Here is a 20438-nt window from a genome sequence, read left to right as displayed (position 1 = left end):
TTTTAATTACGACTTTATTCATAATATTCCAACTTTTTCTTCTTATTCAAAATATTGTCTTTATTGTTTCACACATTAAATGTTTTTTTTTTTTCTCCAATAATAGTGAGCCTTTCAAAAACAACTGTGAGTATATTCTATATATTACATTATTGTCAAAATACTGAAACCTTATTCTTGTAATCACTTTATTCTCATTGACTTTTTTCTCGTAAGCTCCAACTTTATGTTAGTGATCCTTTAACGTGTGTGTAAGGCTTTGTTTTCTCAACAGCATTCAGATAACTGTAATTTACGACCAAACCACCCTGAACCTGAACTCATCCAGTTCATATAATGACTCTCACTACAATCAACACTTGGCATCGTAGATCTTGAACATTTGAAACAAACTGTAGAGGCTCAGTGCTCATCTGCAGATGGAGCTGTTTGACGAAATAAAAAATAAAATGAAAAAATAGGCACAATATGCAAAAGCAAGAAACTCATCTCTCTTGTTGAGGACAAACAATATCTCCACATTAATACAGGTTGTCTTCAGAAGCAGCAACATTAAACACCCCCTCAGTACGAGGGGCTGCAACAGTATCAGATGATGTTGGTAGATGGAGGCAAAGTGAGCAGCAGCCACTTCAAATAAAACAGGTTTTTATTAACCGTCAGGGACAAAAAAATTGATCTGATTCTCATCAGTCACCACCTTAAAAACTGTGATGTCATCGTGTGACCTCATCTCCTACACATCGAGTTCACGTACAACTGTTCTGCTTTACCAGGTACAGTATGTTGTTTTGGGGGAAACACAATGTCGACCAGATCATGTTATTAATGAACAGGTTTTCAAAACATGGATTCGGTTGTGACATCAATCAGTGTGACCGAGTGACATGTTCCTTCATCACCTTGAACACACACACACACACTGTAGATTATCATTTTGACTCCCAACAAATCAAGTCACGAAGTATTGAGAGACGGACTGACACAATGTTGGTTTTGGTCTTTTCATAGGATTTGTTGACAATTACAAAAATATCGAATAATAATAAAAGGTGGAGACGAGGGTTGTGAAGTGGCAGAGTGACGGCTGGTGGAGTGAACAAAAAATGTGTTTTGAACTTTGTTCCTGTCAACTGGAAAATGTGGGAAAATCTGAGCATCAAAGGTCTTCTTACTAGCTTCCGGACCTTTCATCCACAACTGCACAGCTCTGAATGCTAGTAAGTGGACCTTTGAGTTTAGATATTTTTGTTACATGTTTGAAATCTAATTGTGGCTCCCTCTTGTGCATGATGTGTCTTAATCTATTTACAATAAAAATAATAAAGTGTAGACTCCATGAAGCATTAACCAAATTAGCAATGAATATATTAGCAACTAATATAACATGTGACAATAAATACACACAAAATCGCTGAAAAGCACCCCAAAAAAAATCCCATGTGTCATATTCACCATGTGGTTTCAGTCGACAATTGGAACTAAAAACATTGGCAGTGGATATTTGCAGGTTTGTTCAACAACATTCTGAAGTCGGCATTAAGTTTCCTCCAAAACCACAGTTTTGCTGATCAGCTGCACAGTTTCGTGTAATGTGCAGGAGATAAAGTTGTTTTAAAATCAAATACATGAAGGATTATAAATGTGTCAAAGCAGGGCTTTTTAACTTAAAATAAAAGCACAGACACTGTAACAGTTTGGTATTTACAATAGCAAAAAGGTAAAGTTATGCAAATATTACAAAAATTATAATCATGAAAAGCAAAGAGTTTGATTCGTTTCCTATACATTTTTCTTTGCACACGAACAGTTAAAACACATTGAAGTTTCTCTCCTTGAACACACTGAGTAGCACCTGTACTCTCCTGAAATGTTTGCTCATGAGTTTGTCAGAAGGAGAAGTCTTATTACTGGGGCAGAAGATGAGACATATTCTGCACTGGTGAAAAGAAACATTGACAGTAATACTCCAGTATCTTAATATATATTATTTGTCCTCACATTCAGTTGGCAGAAGCACATACTTTTACACCACGTCATCCTCTGCATCTCTACGTGGACAACAGAGGGAAGAAAAGATGAGTGCGACTAACGGGGAGGGGCAGAGTCAGTGATGGCCGGCGTGTCCTCAGTGAGGAGCTGAACTGAGCACTGAGCAAGGCTTGATCTTGAAAACGAAAATGTGAAGATGGCAGGCAATCTGGTTGCAAACACTGACACAGTAACGCACCAAGTCAAAGAAGGAAATGATCTGTAGGTGAGAAAAAAAACCCACACGTGTCAAACAGGAACTCGACTCAACACACAGAGGAAACACATTGCTGACAGGAAATGAAAAATTAGCTACTTATTATCTCAGAAATTTGACATTTCATAGTTCTGACTTACTATCTCGTAGTTTCAATTTATAAAACACAATTATTATTTCATACTTTTGACTTTGCATCTCAGTATCATAATTTTTACTCAATATCTCATAACTTTGACTTTGTATTTCAGTGTCATATCTCAGTTTCAACTTACAAAATCATACTTTTAACTTAAAGGCGCAGTGTGTAGGATTTGGTGGCATTTAGTGGTGAGGTTGCAGATTGCAACCAACTGAAGTTTCTCCCATGTGCCAAGCGTGTAGGAGAACGACCGGACGCTGACGGACGCTGACTGTCGTTGACTTAACGGTCCCAGGTGTCACTGTTAACAAGCAATTTCTGATCCCTACATACTGTATAGCCCCTTTAATAAATCATAATTTTGACTTAATGTCATGTAGTATGTTTCAGAATTTAACTTTGTATATCGGTCACATAATCATAATAAAAGGATTCCGATTTGGAGCTATGCTCCATATATGCTGAACTCTCACACTGAACAGAAGAAACTGACATTTGTCTTGTCCTTTTTGATAATTAATTAATCATTTTTACTATTACTGAGTACATTTATCTAAAACTAGCATCGTGTGTGTACTTACCAATGCAATCCACAGCACCAGGTACTCGTCAATAAAACTATTGAAATACTGATCCAGGAATAGTAGTCCCGGTCCCAGGAAGGCTAAATCGTGGAGATGCATCTCACTCTTTGTCATATGTGCTACCTGTGGACAGACAGAAAAACACAGTCAGCATCTTATACAACACAATAGTTTTAACGTCCAGCCACTAAACTCTCTGCTAACTTTAAAGTTACTATGAGGAACTTTCATTATGTGTTGATTTTGGCGGTCCCTGTGGACAAAAGCGGTAGTGTTTCCAAGCACCAGACTCCCTTTAGAAAACCTCCCATTTTACTGCAGCAGGGTCTGACAGTCTGACCCACGCAGTCCTGGTTGTAGTTCTTCCGTGCCTCCCTTCCTTCCGGCGGGCCCAGTAATATGGCCTGGGCCTCCAGCAGCGTGGTGTCGGTGTTGGCTCCCAGCGGAGACCCGCAGAGCGAGGCGGAGGAGCTCTCCACCTCCCGCCGGAGCTCTCCACCTCCCGCCGGAGCTCCGACTGCAGATCGAAGACTGCAGTGAAACCAGATCTGGGTCCCACTAGAGTCTGAGCCGAAGGACTTTGTCTGATTTTGTGCGGAATCTGACCCAGTGGCACCGATGAATAACTGTATAGAAATAGCCAATCTTCTCGCTGATGGTGTCGTTTGCTTTTGTAGGTCGTATAGAGGCATCAGTATTAAATAGAGACTGTTTCATAACCAGTAAAAAGTCCCTCACAGTAACTTTAAAGTGGAAATTAGAAATCCTAAAGCTGTTTGAAGGGAAGATATGTTCCAATTTCACACATATGTTGTCGAAACTGTGCCAGCTTGTGAAGGAAAGTCCCCTCTGTGAGGAAGTAAACACAGCTCTGTTTTAAATCTGTGAGAACAAGTACATTCCCTCAGGCCGTTTTGACTCTTGAAGGATAAACCATTGGCACTGCAAAGTATATTTTATCAGTATCACTGTGTTGAATGTTGTCCTTTCTGCACTATGAGCTCACTAACGCTCGTTGCTAACGACTTTTATTATGATGGCAATACAATTAACTCAAACTCATGATAATACAAACCAGTTCAAAAGGCAACAGGTGAAATTAGAGAAAAGTCTCATTAATGTCTTTTACCAGATGTTACACTTTCTCCACCAGCTAGTTGCTAACTTTGTCAACAGTCTCATATTTTTTATGATATGAACAATGATTATCCAAAAGTCCTCTACCGAGAACTCATGTTTCATAAAGCAACAAAAGTTTATTAGTTTAGCCAATGTTAAAATTTCTCAATATTTGGTATCTTTCACTAAACTCTTCTGACATGTTTATGAACATCTGTCATTTTCCAGGAGAAGTAGCGGTAAACCACAAAAATTACCATGTTAATTCAGTCAGTTTGACATGATAAATGACAAATTTTTACATTTTTAGACTAATCTTTCTGTGACCACAGCATTGTGTTTGACCTCTTTTTTATACAGTAAAAAGCAGGTTTGACTTACAACTAATTTATTGGTGATTTTGGCCGAGACGAAGCCAAACGCCAGGATATAAAGACACGGATGTTTCTCGAAGAGCTGGACAGCAGACTTCTTGTATATCATCATCGCCAAAATTATAACTGAACCAATATGTAGGACTGGAGAGAGGACGCTGGTTCCCTGAGGACAGAGACACAAAAACAAAGACACAGACTGTTAATGTCAGCGGAAACAGAATCTGTAATATGAACTGATGCTGATGTAACAAACATCTGCTTATTCTGGTCAGGAACTTTGAGCTGCTGGTATCTGTGCCAGGAGCAATATAATAAAACCGTGACACTGCTCATAAATGAACTCAAGCACATTATGTTTATATAGTTAAGGGTTTGGTTGACAGGGAGGAGGTCAAATGGACCCATTGAATAACCTCCAAACGTACCACAATATTTAGCAATAACCACTGTATAGCTGTCCACTCTTCTTTCTAAATATCAAAGTGGTGGTGCACACGGACACCGGCTTGAGATGAATGTTTAACCAGACAGTAGCCAACGATTTTAGTTTGGCTAAATAACAGAATGAGTGTTAATTAACTACAGCCAATAACACGTAGAAATGAGAAGCCTGCCAACAGCTCTGACGACCGGGTGCAAGAAGGCGTCAGTGATGGGACACTGAAGGTTGTAATGGCTCGATCTGGATCAAACAGTATATAGTATTAATATCGGCCAGTCTAATAGAGACAGGTTTCTTGTTAACAAATAATGTCAAATAAAGATTTGCACTGTGCAAGGGGGGGGGGGTGTCAAATCCTACTGCCACAAAATCTAAAGCAAATTTGTGATTTAGGGCTAACTAAATAACTTATCTGAAATATAGACATTTTCAGAAGGGACGAACGATTTTGAGAAAAATATCTAATTATTTTGACTAATATTGCAATTGTGATAGGATCCCAGTGTGTATGGCCCAATCAGCCCACTGGCCTTGACAGCGATTCAATTATGTTTTTGCGTTTTCATATGGACGGAGATTGTTTTTAAACAGTGCTTGTGTGGAGCACGAACAACGGAAACCCCCCCTGTGCAGGTGTGAACTAGGCGTCATTCTGGTTTGTTTTCTACACTCTGCATGCATTAACATCTCCCAAAGACGCTGCTTGGAAGCATTTCTATACTGATTTATCTGTGATAATACAATATCCACACTCTAACATGTCGCACTCTGGGAGATTGGACATCTCTGATCACCAACTTATGAGGAGAAGCACTGAAGTTTCCAGACTTACTGCTATTGTGGATCCATTTTTGCCCACACCTCCCGTAAAAATAACTCTGAAGTAATTGGTGCAGGAGAAGATGGCTCCTAAAAAAGTGCAGATGGCCGGAACCATTTTCATCTGGATATTTAGGATCGGAATCTAGGAATCAAGACACCAAAAACAAGAAAATTAAGGAATGATAATACAACACAGACATTTACGTCACAACATGTGTTGATTGTACTGTAATTGTCAGGCTATTTTTGTAGTTTGTGAGCACATTCACCTTTACATCCCACAATGAAAGCATCATGAGTAACGTTAGAGAATGGTAAAAGCATTCAGAGTCACATTCTTTGTATTTTATGATAACAATTACAGTAAATCAAAACTGTTAGAGCAACATCACATAAAGATCATTTCATAATTATGGCATCATCAGTCTCATTAATCTTAAATCTGTAGGAAGTAGAACCGATCACAATTACCAGAGACTGCCAAAAAGCAGATCCTCCCACGGCGGCCAGCAAATACATGATTATTATGAAGATTTGCACCTCAGTCACATCAATGCTGAGCGGGAGGAGAGAGAGCAGAGAGTTGACAGTGAGGATTAGTGACGTCTACCAGCAGCACACAGTCATCATCCTGCTGCCTTCTTCCACAACACACTGCTGGACGCCGAGCTGATGGGACGCTGTTGTGTGCTGCTGCTGCACCACACACGTTTCATTTGGAGGATTCAGCAGGAAAGTAGCTGCATTAAAGATGCAATCTGTAATATTTCACTGGCTCTTTTCTTTAATAAGCAGAGGAGACTCCGGGAAGTCAATATTGTTTTTACATTTCTGTTTGTCTACAGATTAAACAAATGAGATACAGTGTGTTATTCAGTGAGCTTTAGAGGTCATGGTAGGTGTAGTTTTTTAACTTTAGACAGAGCCTGGCGAGCTGTTCCTCCTGTTTCCAGTCTTTATGCTAAACTAGGCTGAGCTAACCACGTCCTGGCTCCAACTCTGTACTGAAAACACAGATGTGAAACTGATATTCATCTGAACACCTCGCTCTCAGACAGAAAGAGAAGACTGTCTGGATATGTGTGTTTACACTGGTCTGCAACTAACAAATATTTTCATTATCAATTAATCTTTTGGTTATTTTTTAGTGGGGCTGTCAGTTAATTAGAATATAATAAATAAATAACTTTAAAGGGAGATTTGTCAAGTATTTAATACTCAACATGGGAGTGGGCAAATACGCTTGCTTTATATAAATGTATGTACTGTATATATTCATTATTGGAAATAAATTAACAACACAAAACAATGACAAACATAGTCCAGAAACCCTCACAGGTTCTGCATTTAGCATGAAAATATGCTCTAATCATAACTTGGCAACCTCAAGCCCAACAGGAAACAACAGCTGTCAGTGTGCTGACTTCACCATGACTTGCTCCAAACTGCATGTGATTAACATAAAGTGGGCATGTCTGTAAAGGGGAGACTTGTCAGTATCCATAGAACCTATTTACATCCACATATCTGGAGGTCAGAGGTCAAGGGACCCCTTTTTTTAGAATTTAGAATCTGCATGAAAACATTAGGTGTTTGAGATCACGCAGTTTGCCGACAGTTTCCTTCAGCTGATGTTACAAAAGAGCCGTATTTTACCGACTGCACTTTAAGCAGAACAGACATGTGACTCTGTGGAGGTCAGCGGTTGTTGTGGAAGGAGGCGGCAGTGAGCCATGCAGTGGCAGCCAGGAGGTTTACCATCATGTTCCACAGACAGGGACCCACAGTGGCTGTGAGCATCTGTAATCCTGCTAGACAGATCTGCACCTCTGTTATGTCAAATCTACACACAGAATAATACATCCACATTTACTCCAGCAAGACTGCACATGTAACCGCTATCATCTAATGAAATCACTAATGCTAAAGTATAACTAGTTGATCCTCTTCTTAATAAAGAAAGTGAACAAAATGTGTTTTCACAACCACTTAACTCAATGTTTCAACAGTTCACCATCTTCTAACCTGTTTCAATGCACACAACTGTACAGCTCTTTAATTTCAAAACAGATATATTGTACATATTTTTTATATAAATCTTTCCAATTGTTTTTTTGTTAATTGACTATTATCTACTCTATGTTCATGTTTCTTGAATTTTTCAACACTTACTTTGTATTTCTCTTTCTTTGTATATTTTGTGAGGGAAATGTCTTTATTCTTTTGGAACCAGTACTAAAATTCTGTATCTAATTGGTGGTAATATAGACAAATAACATTCAGACCTGCTATAGACTGAATTGTAACTCCTGAGATCAGCAAACTTGATAGACAAATGGCTGGAAATTATCTTTTTGCTTTTAAAAAGAACAAATAAACCAAAAACATCAAACAACAAAAAACAAAACCAAGTAGTTTTGTTGACTCACATGCCGAAGCGCAGCGTTCCCGACACGTATGTTTGCCAGTGGGCACAGTAGAACATAAACATCCCGGCGAAGCAGCAGAAGAACATCCAGTCGGGGTTGGTGCCCATCTGCACTGCTATACTAGTTCCCAACACCACAAACACTGCAGAGACAAACAAATGAACACAGGCAATGTTTAAAAAAAAGGCTTCAGATTCACTGAGACGCAGTGGAACAAAGTCAAACAGGAGAAAACTGACCGGTGGAGAGGGAGTCACAGCCGTGGTCAAACAGCTCGCCCAGCGGAGAGCTGCTATTGGTGCGTCTGGCCTGCTTCCCGTCGATGGCGTCCAATGACTGGTAGATAAACAGACCCACGGCACACAGCAGGTACGCCCAGAGAGGAGCCTGAAGCAACACATTCATTTAGAGGAGGGGTCACTCTACCTCGAAAACTGCAAACATCATAGCTGAATCAGATCTCGTCTGATCAGGTGACCCAGAAAGGCCTTTAGCTGTATAAATCAATACATGAAATCACAATCCGTGTAGTCAGGGGTCCCTTGTCGTTGCTGTGTTCGAGATCTGTTTCCTGGAGCTGCTCCATTAATATAAGACGTCCCTGTAATCAGATTTGCCCAAAGCTGGCTGCTGAGCAGTATATGCAGAAGACCAGCCGGGGGAAATAGCTTATGATAAAAATACTGTCAATACACAACACTGTGTTGTAGTATTAAAGTTTGTTGCTGCTACACTGTGAGTGTAGCAGCAACAAACTTTTTTACCCGAAGCAAATCTCCAAACCTCATTTTGTATTTGTTTGCTAAGTTTTGAGCCAGGCCTCTATCTCTAATCTCTAATCTCCCAATATTTGATCATATTCTAATAAGAAGTCTCCCTGTGTTCTGATCGGCTTGTTTTAATTAGCTGTGAATGCTTATTCATAGTCTCACTCTCTGCTGCTCCAGGTGTGTCTTTTTACTAAAAAAATACTGATTTTATTAATTAATTAATTCTTTCCAGCGGCTCCCTTTTCTGGTGATCTTTTAACGGGAAACATTTGCAGAAAGTTTAGAGTTTCATTGACAGTAGCTTAATACAGATAAAAAACACAGCAAAGTTAAAGCAACTAAAGTTAATAAGTGAATGAAAACGTGAACTGTAGCGTGTTCAATATGTTTTAACATGAAGACCGTCCAGTGTAACGTTGTTTCAGACGAACCTGTTCGGTGGCAGTTGGACAATAGTAGATGAGCACGAGGGTGGTGAAGACGTTGGTGGCCAGGCCGATGATGGTGATGAGGTTGGGGGCGATCCAGGAGGGGACTCGTCCCACCAACCATTCCCAGTAACGCTGCATCAGAGGCTCCAGCAGGGAGCGTCCAGCACTGCTGTACCTGCAGGGACGGACAACAGCCAGATGAGGACCCTGATGACTTTACCCTGAGGATTTACCTGCCCCCCAGAAGTAATGAGCTTTGTCTTTTTTGCTGTTCAAAAAAGAGTCAAAGCAAATCTTTTTCTACATAAATAATTTATGTGATCACCTCACATCCATTTCAGACAGGTAGCAGGTAGCTCTGAGGACAACGGGCAGTCAGGAGGGTCAAAATCCCAGAAGTCCCGTTAAACTTTTAATCACATCATATCACCGTTTTAAACCGATCACCTTAGAAGCTCTGAATGTAGACCTCCAGGATTCAGAACTGTGAAGCTAACGTTAGCTCAAGCAGCTACGCAGCAGAGCCATCAACAGTTAGGTTAAGGTGTTATCAGCCCAATTTGAAATCATTTCAGGACATGAGATACTGGCAGTTTTTCCATTTCGACCACAACTGTGCAGTTGTTTGATTTGGCATAGGTTTTATGCCAGATGCCCCTCCTTCTTTCCCTTATGTATAACATTAATGTAATATCTTCATAGATGTGAATTCACTTGATTCTAAGTTTGTGAAAATACTGGGTACAATGAATCATATCTTGTTTCAAACTCTGTAGACCACAAAAACAGACCTGGAGCTTAATTTGCAGAAAATAATCAAAATTTAAACTACAGTCAATATTGTCAGGAAAAATAAATAAATAACAAAAAGTACATGCTTTCCTTAAATCGCTTAGCCAACAGCAACTACGTTTGAAGTGTCCCCTCGGACAAAGCTTGATGATGTCTCAAACAAACACCCCTTTCATACAGGAGAGCCACATATGATGCCATCTATTCAACACACACTGAACCCATCCATATCAGACTGCTTAACCTCTGGGCATTACTGTTTGGTTTCATACATCACTGCTAAACCAGAGAACTAGATAAACTCACAAAGAGGGCAGCAACGAAGGCAGACCAGAAACCACAAACAGATGCGACCTCTGTGATCGAGACTGCCACTCTCGCATAGGGCTTTTCAGTCACAAGAGACGCTGTACCAGACAGACAGATCTGTAGGATGCGCCAATCATGGTCACACCCTGACCGACAGAGGCCTATGACATAACATTAAATAACGATTTTACTTCAGTTTGTCTCAGTCAGCAGAGCAGGTCTCAGCGTTACCTGTGCTCCTCCAGTCTCTTGAGCTGGTGTCGGGACAGGGGGGGTGAGGGCAGCTCGATCAGCCTGCGCAGCACTCCGGGGGCCAGCCAGCAGGCCGCCTCCATGCCCATGCCCTGCCCAGGGTCCTTGTCCCGGACAAGGGTTCGGCGAGAACGCAGCCCCCCCCCTTGCTGCTGCTGCCCCGTCGCACTCATGGTGCCCTACTGCCTGCTGGTCTGGTCCCCGATGGCTCTGGCTCTGCCTCTGCCACTGTCCTGCCGGAGGGGCTAAAGATCCACAGTGGGGCTGGATGAGGCTGGACAATACCTGGGAACAAGAACCATAAATCACAATACTGTCCTGTGAAAATATCACAATATACTATATGAATAAAGATTCACAAAACCCACAAAGCATTTTACTAAAGATCCTACTAATGATTATTTCCATCATTGATCAATCTGATGATTATGTTCTCAGTTTATGTATTTCTTTGTTAATCATTTGGTCTATAAAATATCACAATGTTGAGAAAAATGTTGAAGGTGATATCTTCAAATATCTTGTTTTTGTGCGTCCAACAGTCCAAAACCCAAATACATTCAATTTACAATGAGATAAAAAAGAAAAGCAGCAAATCCCCACATGGGAGAAGATTTAGCTTGAAAAAATTATAATCAAAGCAGTTTCCAATTAATTTCGTCCCGACCACATAATAATCCCCCGACAGTTCATCAGTTGTGGTTTTTCTAGTGATTCAGTTTGTTTCTTAGATATTCTGAGTAAGTGGACTTCATTTAATGAGTAGCGAATATCTTTAAGATCTGGATTATTGTCATGGTGTATAAATCATAATACAAACTAAAACACCTTTTTAATATCAGGGGAGAGAATGATTAACAGTGATGAAAAAAGCACCATGGAAAAGTAGCAATACCATAGTGCAGAACTACTGCACTCAAAATCGTACTTAAGTAAAAGTATAGCAAAAGTATTGGCTTTAAAAATGTATGCAGAATGGGCCATTTCAGTATCATGTATATTATATTATTGAATTATAATTATTGATGCATTATTATGTACATTGCTTTAATGTTGTTTTACTATATATACTGCCGGGTAACAAGGGATCAATAAAGTCTTATCTGTAATTTATTTCTGTCCTTATTAACAGTTTTCCCAAAAGAATGCACATAAAAATGAATAAATACCAATACACGGTATAACAAAAAAATATTGACCAAAAAGGTGTAGGCTGGATCTTAAGCTTATTATACTTCCCCTTTTTATATAGCATATTCAAATAAGCAACCATTTTACCACTGGGTTTAGCCTATACAAAAACAAAATAGAAACAGAAACAAAAACAGAGTTCCAAATGTTTCATACACAATAATCATCATACCTCAGTTTTATATGTTTACCACCTTTAAAAATAAATAAATTGTATTTGCAAAGTGAACAACAGATTCTGAATTCCTGCAAAGTAACAACAGTTAGCAAATGAATCTAGTAAAAAGTACAATATCTCCCTCATAAGTGTAGTGAAGTATAAGTATAAATATAAAGTAGCAAAAAATGGAAATACTCACTTAAGTACAGTACTTAGGTAAATATACTTAGTTACATTCCACCACTCAGTCAGTCACCCTCTGAGCTGTCACACGTGTTACTGTCAGCACCTTTGATCAGCCTCCATCAGGAGCCTACATCTACCACATGACTACATCTATAAAAGCCTACATTAGCACTAAAGGGCATATATCTGCAGGGTTCAATCAGCTGTTTCACTGTGCAAATCAAAGACAGTGTGAAGGATCAACTTGATAGACCGTGTCTACTAAACTATTTCTTGTGACTGTCAGCAACACATGAGCTCCTGACGACAGCAGAAACAACGACCTGCTACCAGCTAGTGCTGAGCTAGCATCTACTAGCTGCTACTAGCATGCTAGCTCAGCATCAGTACTGCTGGTGGTGAACATTAGCATTAGCATTAGCATTAGCTGGGCTGGTAGCTGCGGAAGACGTGTGTCAGCTTAATCATTTTAAGTCACTCTCTTCCTCATATTTGCATTGCTGTAAATATCATGGCCCATTGAATATATTGATTAATTAGAGAGTACTATAGTGACATCTCCCGTGGTGACGGCGGCTAGCTTCCGTTAGCTTGACGACCACGGCCTTTTGAAGGAGGATGGGTCACTGGTCTTGTTGTTGAGGGGTATGACGCATGCGCAGTGTTACTCAAGCTCTTATGACTTTATTCAAGTTATATTACGATGTTTTTTCTCGTAGAGTTATAACTTTATTCTCGTAATATTACGATGTTTTTTCTCGTAATGTTATAACTTTATCCTCGTTATATTACGATGTTTTTTCTCGTAGTTATAACTTTATTCTCGTAATATTACGATGTTTTTTCTCGTAGAGTTATGACTTTATTCTCGTAATATTATGTTTTTTTCGTAGTTATGACTTTATTCTCGTAATATTACGATGTTTTTTCTCGTAAAGTTATGACTTTATTCAAGTTATATTAAGACTTTTTTCTCGTGAATACTCTGTAGTACATTTGCACTTTGGCCCTCACTGCATTAGACTTATATACTATATACTTAGACTATAAACTGTGTTACCTTCATCACAATGCTCAAATGTTTTGCGGGTCAAGACATTTTTTTTTGTGTTTTTGCCTAAAATGTCTCTTTTGATAGTAAAGGTTGCTGACCCCTGTACTAGTCTAATAATTCTCAGGGGTCAGATGATGAACAATGAAACTGAGGTAGAAACATTTTTGTTGCCATGCGCAGTGTAACTGAACTGCAGACCAGACTTTACTGCGCATGTGTGGTACCCCCGCAGCTATGACGTGTTGATGACGCGTGTCCCAGCCTCCTTCTATAGGCCGTGGCCCTGACAGCTAACGGCTAGCTGGTAGCTAGGTAACAGCAGACTGACCTGGCCGCCGGTTAAAGGACGAGGAGAGCCGCGGACAGTCCGAGAGGCGGTGAGGCGCTTCAAGCCGCAGACAGGACTTCTCTCTGTCGGTGGCGTAGTTTCAGACTGTCTCTCTGTGGAGGACGTTAGCAGCTGCAGCTGGAGAGCTGGAGGTGGATCACCACGACCGGTGTCACTGTGTTTGTCACACAGCGAGCTAGTTCACGTTACTTCACGTTAGCCATCACGGAAATCTCGCGAGGTTATCTGTCTTTGGATATGACTTTGTGCCCTGAGTCAGGTCTCCCAGGCAGACATCCTCCTCCTTCTTCTTCTTGTCTGATTTTTCGGGCAGTTCAGGCTCTTCAAGGCATTTTTCTGCTCTCCACAGGACAAAGACTGTATTACTAGTCTAGTAATTCTCTAACTCATCTCTGGACTAAATAAATAACACCCCCCTCTCTCTCTCTAACACACACACAAGCACACGCACACGCACACGCACACGCACACACACACACACACACACACACACACACACACTGTCACTCATCCATCCAGCAGTGCAGTCAGACATGCATCACAAATTGGACATTAGTACTGGCACTTGCTAACCAGCTTTTAAGAGTATTTATTTCTAATGCTTATTTTCTATCTTATTTATTATTCTTATTCTATTCTTAATCTTGTTGTGTGCTTGTTCTATCTTTTGCTGCTGTAACTCAGAAATTTCCCCTCGGGGATTAATAAAGTACCTACCTGAGTGTGAGTGTTTAACCAGCACAGCTCTGTGATCCTGTGATCTGGTCTTACGGCTGTTCACTTTGAACTCACCTAAGGATGTTAAATATCTTGAAATCTTACAAAGTGGTAATAATGGTATTAGTTTGGCTGTGGTGGTTTGGGGAGAGTTAAATTAAGACAAAACACAGATCTGGACACTTGTAATACCCATTCTAGCACGGTACAGTTTTCAGTGATAGGCTGACAAAAATTTCAGTTTAAAACAATGAGTCCTTGATTGAAGACATAAGTTGACAGAAGCAGCTTCTAATCTTTTGGCGATGAAATTACAGCTGTCGCCTACAGCCTTTAGCATTTTTACGTTAGGCCTACCTGAAGGCCATTGTAGTTCTCAGACACAGTTTCAGACACAGTTTACACAGTTTCACACTTGTGAAACTGTGTAAACATGAGCCGCAGAGTGCAAAACCTGTCTGACTTCCGTTGCTCCTAAAGAAGTGTAGTTATATTAAGGATGACCTCTGAGCAAGGTGAACGGCGTCACCACGGTTTTGCACTCGGCGGCTCACGTTACAGCAGTCTTGGAAAGGGAGGAGTGGTACTCTGTTGGTCTGCAACCACGCCGCTAGATGCCGCCAAATCCTACACACTGCACCTTTAATACTAAGCCATTTGGTACATTTTATGGGATTGTTTCTTTTAAAAACCTCTTATATCAGTAGGATAATCCATTCATAAACCACTATGAGGAAAGGTACAATCAGCTCAAAGTAAAAGATCTTTGAACTGTGGAGATAAACTATTATCTCGCCACATCAATCCATTAATTTAACCATTAATTAACCTCAAATTTGCATCTTTATCGGAAAATTCAGGTCCTTTAAGGTACAAATCGGGGTGTAGTTACCTGTAATGCGTTTTCTTTTGCACATTTTAAGGGGTTTTTACACTTCAAAAATACTGAAATCCATTTTTAATTAAGGTGAAAGTTGTACAGTTGTATATTTTAAGAGACTGTTATCCATTAAAATGCACCAATTTTAACTGAAAGCATTCAGATGATCCATTAAAAAGTCTTAATAAGGCAGGTTTACTGTACAATATGTAATATGCAGGTGACACACGATTCAACTTTATTGTCATTGCACAAAGTAGGCCTACAGGTACTGAGATGATGAAATGCAATACATGGGGGGCTCATCTGGGATTTGAAATCTGAACTTGCAGGCATCCTAAGTGAGAATCATACCTCTAGACCAATGGGCCACATGTACAAGCTCTGTTTTACACATTAAAATATGATATTTTAGTCGTGTTTTAGTCTTCTTGTTTCTTATAGGGAAAAAATTATTGAAATTGTTGCTTGAAAACATTTTTATTTTTGGTTGTATCGCCCAGCCCTCGATGAAAGTGTGAGGTGATCGTACATGAAGTGTACCTTCAGGAAGCTCAGACTCAAAGAGTTATTCATAACTAAAATGTAATCTGCTTCTAAACTCTTGGAGACATTTGGACTTGTCTGCAGCTGGATGGGTGTCTTGGCACTAAAGACAAACAATGGACACAAATAATTATTTTTTATGTACAGTACAGTAGCTTCATGTTTGTGCATTAAAGTGCTGTTAGGCCTCTCTGTCTGGCTGTTGAGTCAGGTAGGGGTTAAAGAAGTCTCTCAGGAGGCTCTGCACCCGGGTGGGCTGGGGACTCCCGGCAGCAGGGACCAGCGCTGGGTTCAGAGCCAGGTTCAGGACCTTTGTGGGTTCGAAAGCAGCAGACCTGGTCTGGGCAGTGTGGAGACCCTCGATGGCGCTCGACAGCCAGATGAGTCTCTTGAGACTCTGGATGTTTCGGCTGCGGTCGTGCATCAGCTGGTGTTCGGTCACAGCTCGGCGACTGCAGTGAGAGGGAGGAGAGAGACAGGAACACCCTCAGGACAGGTCGAAATCTACAACACCTCACCTCAGTCTGACAGAGAACTTTCTGTCTAAACATACTCCACTCTGTTTTGCTCTTTCAATAACCTTGCACGTGGTGAATTTGAACATCGTTTTACTCTCACACTACCTCATTGCATTTAATAATAAAAAAACTAATTTGCACACTTTCTAATGTATATAGTATCTATAGTATAGTATAGTATCTATCTATATATCTATCTATCTATCTTCCTCACAGTACAAACAACACTCAGATATCAGACATTTTATCCAAATACAGAGTCAAATTCAAAATACATGTAGGCCTCATAGACTGTAAATAAAGATGGACAACACGTCTCCACTTCCTCTTACTGTACCGAAGTGAAGCCAAAATATTCCGGATACAGGAGCTACCTGAGAATTTGACATAATTTGAATCCAGGGTCTGCACAGTAATGATCGGGGGGCTGGAGCTGCGGTATGGAGGTCATCCGCCTGAACCAATCAGGAGCTGAGCACGGCTGCAGCTTGTCAGTGAGAGAGACTCACAGCTGTCAATCATGACGTCTCATCCCCTTTTTATAGCATCAAATTACGAATTAAAACCAAATGTATTAGAAAAATTAACACTTGAACATACATCAGCGTGATAACAACTACCTAAAATGACAGATACGTATATGGGCGCCCGCTCTACCAACTGCCATTTACAAAGGGGTCCCTTGACCCCTGACCTCAAGGTATGTGAATGAAAATGGGTTCTATGGGTACCCACGAGTCTCCCCTTTACAGACATGCCCACTTTATGATAATCACATGCAGTTTGTGGCAAGTCATAGTCAAGTCAGCACACTGACACACTGACAGCTGTTGTTGCCTGTTGGGCTTGAGTTTGCCATGTTACGATTTGAGCATATTTTTTAATGCTAAATGCAGTACCTGTGAGGGTTTCTGGACAATAGTTGTCATTGTTTTGTGTTGTTAATTGATTTACAGTAATAAATATATACATACATTTGCATAAAGCAAGCATATATGTCCACTCCCATGTTGCTAAGAGTATTATAGTATAGTATGTATATTTGAAAACCATCTATCTAAATTAATGTGGTTTCTAGTTGGTAATTTCAAGTTGGGCAATTACAAAAACATCAGCAAGCATGAATTGAACATCCCCCATAATACAAAATAGAAATCACATTTCATCGTTTTCACATTTCAGGGATATTTTGCTCAGTAATTACCCCCCAAAAGCAATTGGATGCTTTGATGCAACCACTGTTAGAATCATTGTGCAGCACATTCAGCCACACAATGAGTTGAGCTGTGATGTTCTTTTGGGGAGCAGGAATTTGTTTTTTTCGGACATTTTATTTTGCTGTGATTCTGGCTCTCCGTATATTTCAAATTATTCCTCTGAGCCACAGCTGATGCACAACAAACACCTTCCTAACGCTACATTTATGATAGTTACTCCACTTTTTGTGTCAAAACAATTCAAAATCATTCACAGCTTTACACCTGTAAAAATATTGAAATAGACGGGAACAGGCGTCTCACCTCTCGCTCTGTTGACACTGGCCACTTGTAAAGACGACGAGAAGCATGACAGCGAGCCACTGCACAGGCCTGTGGGACATCTGCATCTTCTGAAACCAACACAGCAAGAAACACTCACATCAAATCTCTTCATGTGAAAGAAAAGTGAAGAGATATCTTCTTGCAACTCCTCGTCATTGGTTGCATATGTCTACCGGTTGTGACCGGCTCAACCAAACACAGATTTTCATCGCTTGTTATATTTGAATAACTAATGTGACTATTTACAGCCTCAGTCATATGATGTAGACACGGTACAGTTAGTGTATAGATACTCTGCATTTTTGCCTTCTTGAATTTGTCCCACACATGACCTAAATATACTGTAAGACGGGTCGTGCATGAAATTGAATCTATTTAATTTGTGTACGGACACGTTCACTTCTCTTTATACTTTCCGGTTCACAATTGGACGTTGATTACATACGAATTGATTTTGTGCTGACCATCACGGAAAAAATTTGAAATTCGTGTCTATGTTCATGAATCAATACATTAAATTTCGTGACTATTTCAAGAGCTGCTGTGCGACTGGGCTGTTCTGCATTGACACTGCATTATTTTGTAGCTGCCAACGCGTTCTCATCCCAACTCGTCACATACTGATGCTTTATCAGACCCCTCAGCGTCACTCTTTTTGGTCGCAGTAAACGCATGCTTAATGTTGTGAAGTAAACAAAAACACGTGCTTAGGTTCAGGCAATAAAACCACTTAGTTAGGTTTAGGAAAAAACAACACGCTTTTAAGTTTTTACAGTGAAAATGTGATTTGACGTTTTGAACACGAGACACAAACGAACAGCTGATTGTAACGTGAAAGTGAAACGTAACACACGGGACATGAACAGCAGTCTCCTGGATGAAAGCCTGGGTTTACATTGTAGTTAATGGAAAGTTCGGTGCGTCTCATACCGGTGCTAAAGGGTGCCTTGTGTGCCAACACAGATGGCTGTGACAAAGCATTGGTATTTGACGCTCTGGGAATGAGAACGGGCTGAATCAGCCTGTATCAGAATCCAAAGAGACCACAGCTGCTGTTTTCTGTGAAGAAGCAAACTACAACATTTTCACAGCCTTTTTCTTTCAAGTGTTTGATACTCAGATAGATTTTGATCTAGTTTAAATTAAGATCTTGGACAATTTTCTACCTTTGAACTGTTGGACTAAAAAATTATTTAAAAAAAACCAAAAAATGGTGGGCAAGATGACCGGCCAATCAGGGGTTCAGGTTTCTCCCTTCTCTAACTGGAATTACAGTTTTCCGAAGATACATGTAAATGTCCCTACGGGTCTACGCAGAGAAAGGTCTTCAAATCACGTGGATCTGGACAACAAGCAAGCTGATCGATTGATCAAAGCAGAAAAGAACGTCTCAGAATGACCTCAGTGCGTCATCCAGCCATCAGTCAGTCAACAAAATCCACAAACAGAAATTGAAACTAATCTGATTTTCTATTCCTCAATTTTCCATTTCTTTTTTTTAAATTTCCCGTTAAAGGCACAATGAGTAGCATTTTCCTAAAAATGTGTAGACATCAAACAAACAGGAATAAATCACACAGACTTATAAAGTCATACTTTTTCAACTTTAACTGGAAAATGTGCCGCCTGAAAGAATCACAGAGCAGTTTGTTGCACACAGATGGACAAGTTGAACACAAATCACCACATTTACAAAAGTACCTTTTAACAGAATAGAAGGAAACACAGATTACAGAAGCGTAACTAAAGAACTAGAATGAATCACACACAGTAAATTCACACTTTGGGCTCCGTTAAGTGATGATCGCTCTACTTACATTGTGCCTGTTGGTGACAGCAGCTCCTCTAATGATCAGACACTAAACTGACTTCAGGTTCGACATCCAGACCTTTTTATAAAGCCCCCTGACACACACACACACACACACACACACACACACACACACACACACACACACACACACACACACACACACACACACACACACACACACACACGCACACACACACACGCACACACACACACACAAGATTCAGAGCTCAATCAGGCTTAAGAGTCACAACAAATTCAAAGTGGGGCATTTTGATTTGCTGGTGAAACAAACCTCAGCTCCGTCATCATCTCTCTGACGTGGTTTTTGCGTCTGTAGTGAAAAATATCAAACATATTTCGGGTTGTTTGTGAGAATACAATCCCAAACAGCCTCCTGCACCTTGGTGTGACAGGGGAGGAGGTTTACACACTCGCAGATGCTCTTCACATAATCAGGTGTTTTTGAAAAGGAGGATGAAATTCAATTGAGGGATTATCATTTTTCTATTTTCTGGTCTAATCCGCCCAGTTCCTCTCGGAGAGATTCAGGCGTCTGACAAAGGGGGAATTTATAAAAATTGGGCTGAGTGGTTTTATTGATGTTGAGGGTGCAGACACACAGGAACGAGTCCGTGTGGATAAACTGAACGTCAGCAAACTGTCAGCTCAGGTTTACCCATTTGGTAACACTTTTTATGACGCACATGTCTGAAATTAATTATAAACATATACTTATAATGCATTATAATGTACTTATAGCACTGTA

The 20438-nt window shown here is 40.2% G+C and overlaps 2 protein-coding genes across 3 annotated transcripts; both read right to left on the bottom strand.

Moving 5' to 3' along the window:
- Nucleotides 1-176: 176 nt before the first annotated feature.
- cept1b (choline/ethanolamine phosphotransferase 1b) lies at nt 177-13849 on the bottom strand. Of its 2 annotated transcripts, none has more exons than XM_074638719.1 (10): nt 13637-13849; nt 10697-11002; nt 9365-9539; nt 8403-8550; nt 8164-8305; nt 6206-6290; nt 5745-5876; nt 4475-4633; nt 2972-3097; nt 177-2251 (listed from the first exon to the last, which is right to left on the bottom strand). In XM_074638719.1, the coding sequence occupies exons 2-10, from the start codon at nt 10888-10890 to the stop codon at nt 2129-2131; spliced, it is 1284 nt and encodes a 427-aa protein (XP_074494820.1). In that variant the 5' UTR covers nt 10891-11002; nt 13637-13849; the 3' UTR covers nt 177-2128. The 2 variants fall into 2 exon arrangements, with proteins under 2 accessions (XP_074494820.1, XP_074494828.1); XM_074638727.1 differs by lacking the exon at nt 13637-13849 and adding an exon at nt 12268-12412.
- A 1615-nt stretch (nt 13850-15464) lies between these two features.
- pth4 (parathyroid hormone 4) lies at nt 15465-19885 on the bottom strand. Its single transcript, XM_074651521.1, has 3 exons — nt 19677-19885; nt 17839-17927; nt 15465-16252 (listed from the first exon to the last, which is right to left on the bottom strand). The coding sequence occupies exons 2-3, from the start codon at nt 17922-17924 to the stop codon at nt 15982-15984; spliced, it is 357 nt and encodes a 118-aa protein (XP_074507622.1). The 5' UTR covers nt 17925-17927; nt 19677-19885; the 3' UTR covers nt 15465-15981.
- Nucleotides 19886-20438: the final 553 nt, after the last annotated feature.

Source organism: Sebastes fasciatus, chromosome 1 (genome assembly GCF_043250625.1).
Source record: "Sebastes fasciatus isolate fSebFas1 chromosome 1, fSebFas1.pri, whole genome shotgun sequence".
Classification (NCBI taxonomy): Eukaryota; Metazoa; Chordata; class Actinopteri; order Perciformes; family Sebastidae; genus Sebastes; species Sebastes fasciatus.
The sequence above is the reverse complement of the archived record's forward strand: the minus strand, read 5'-3'. Positions and strand labels throughout refer to the sequence as shown.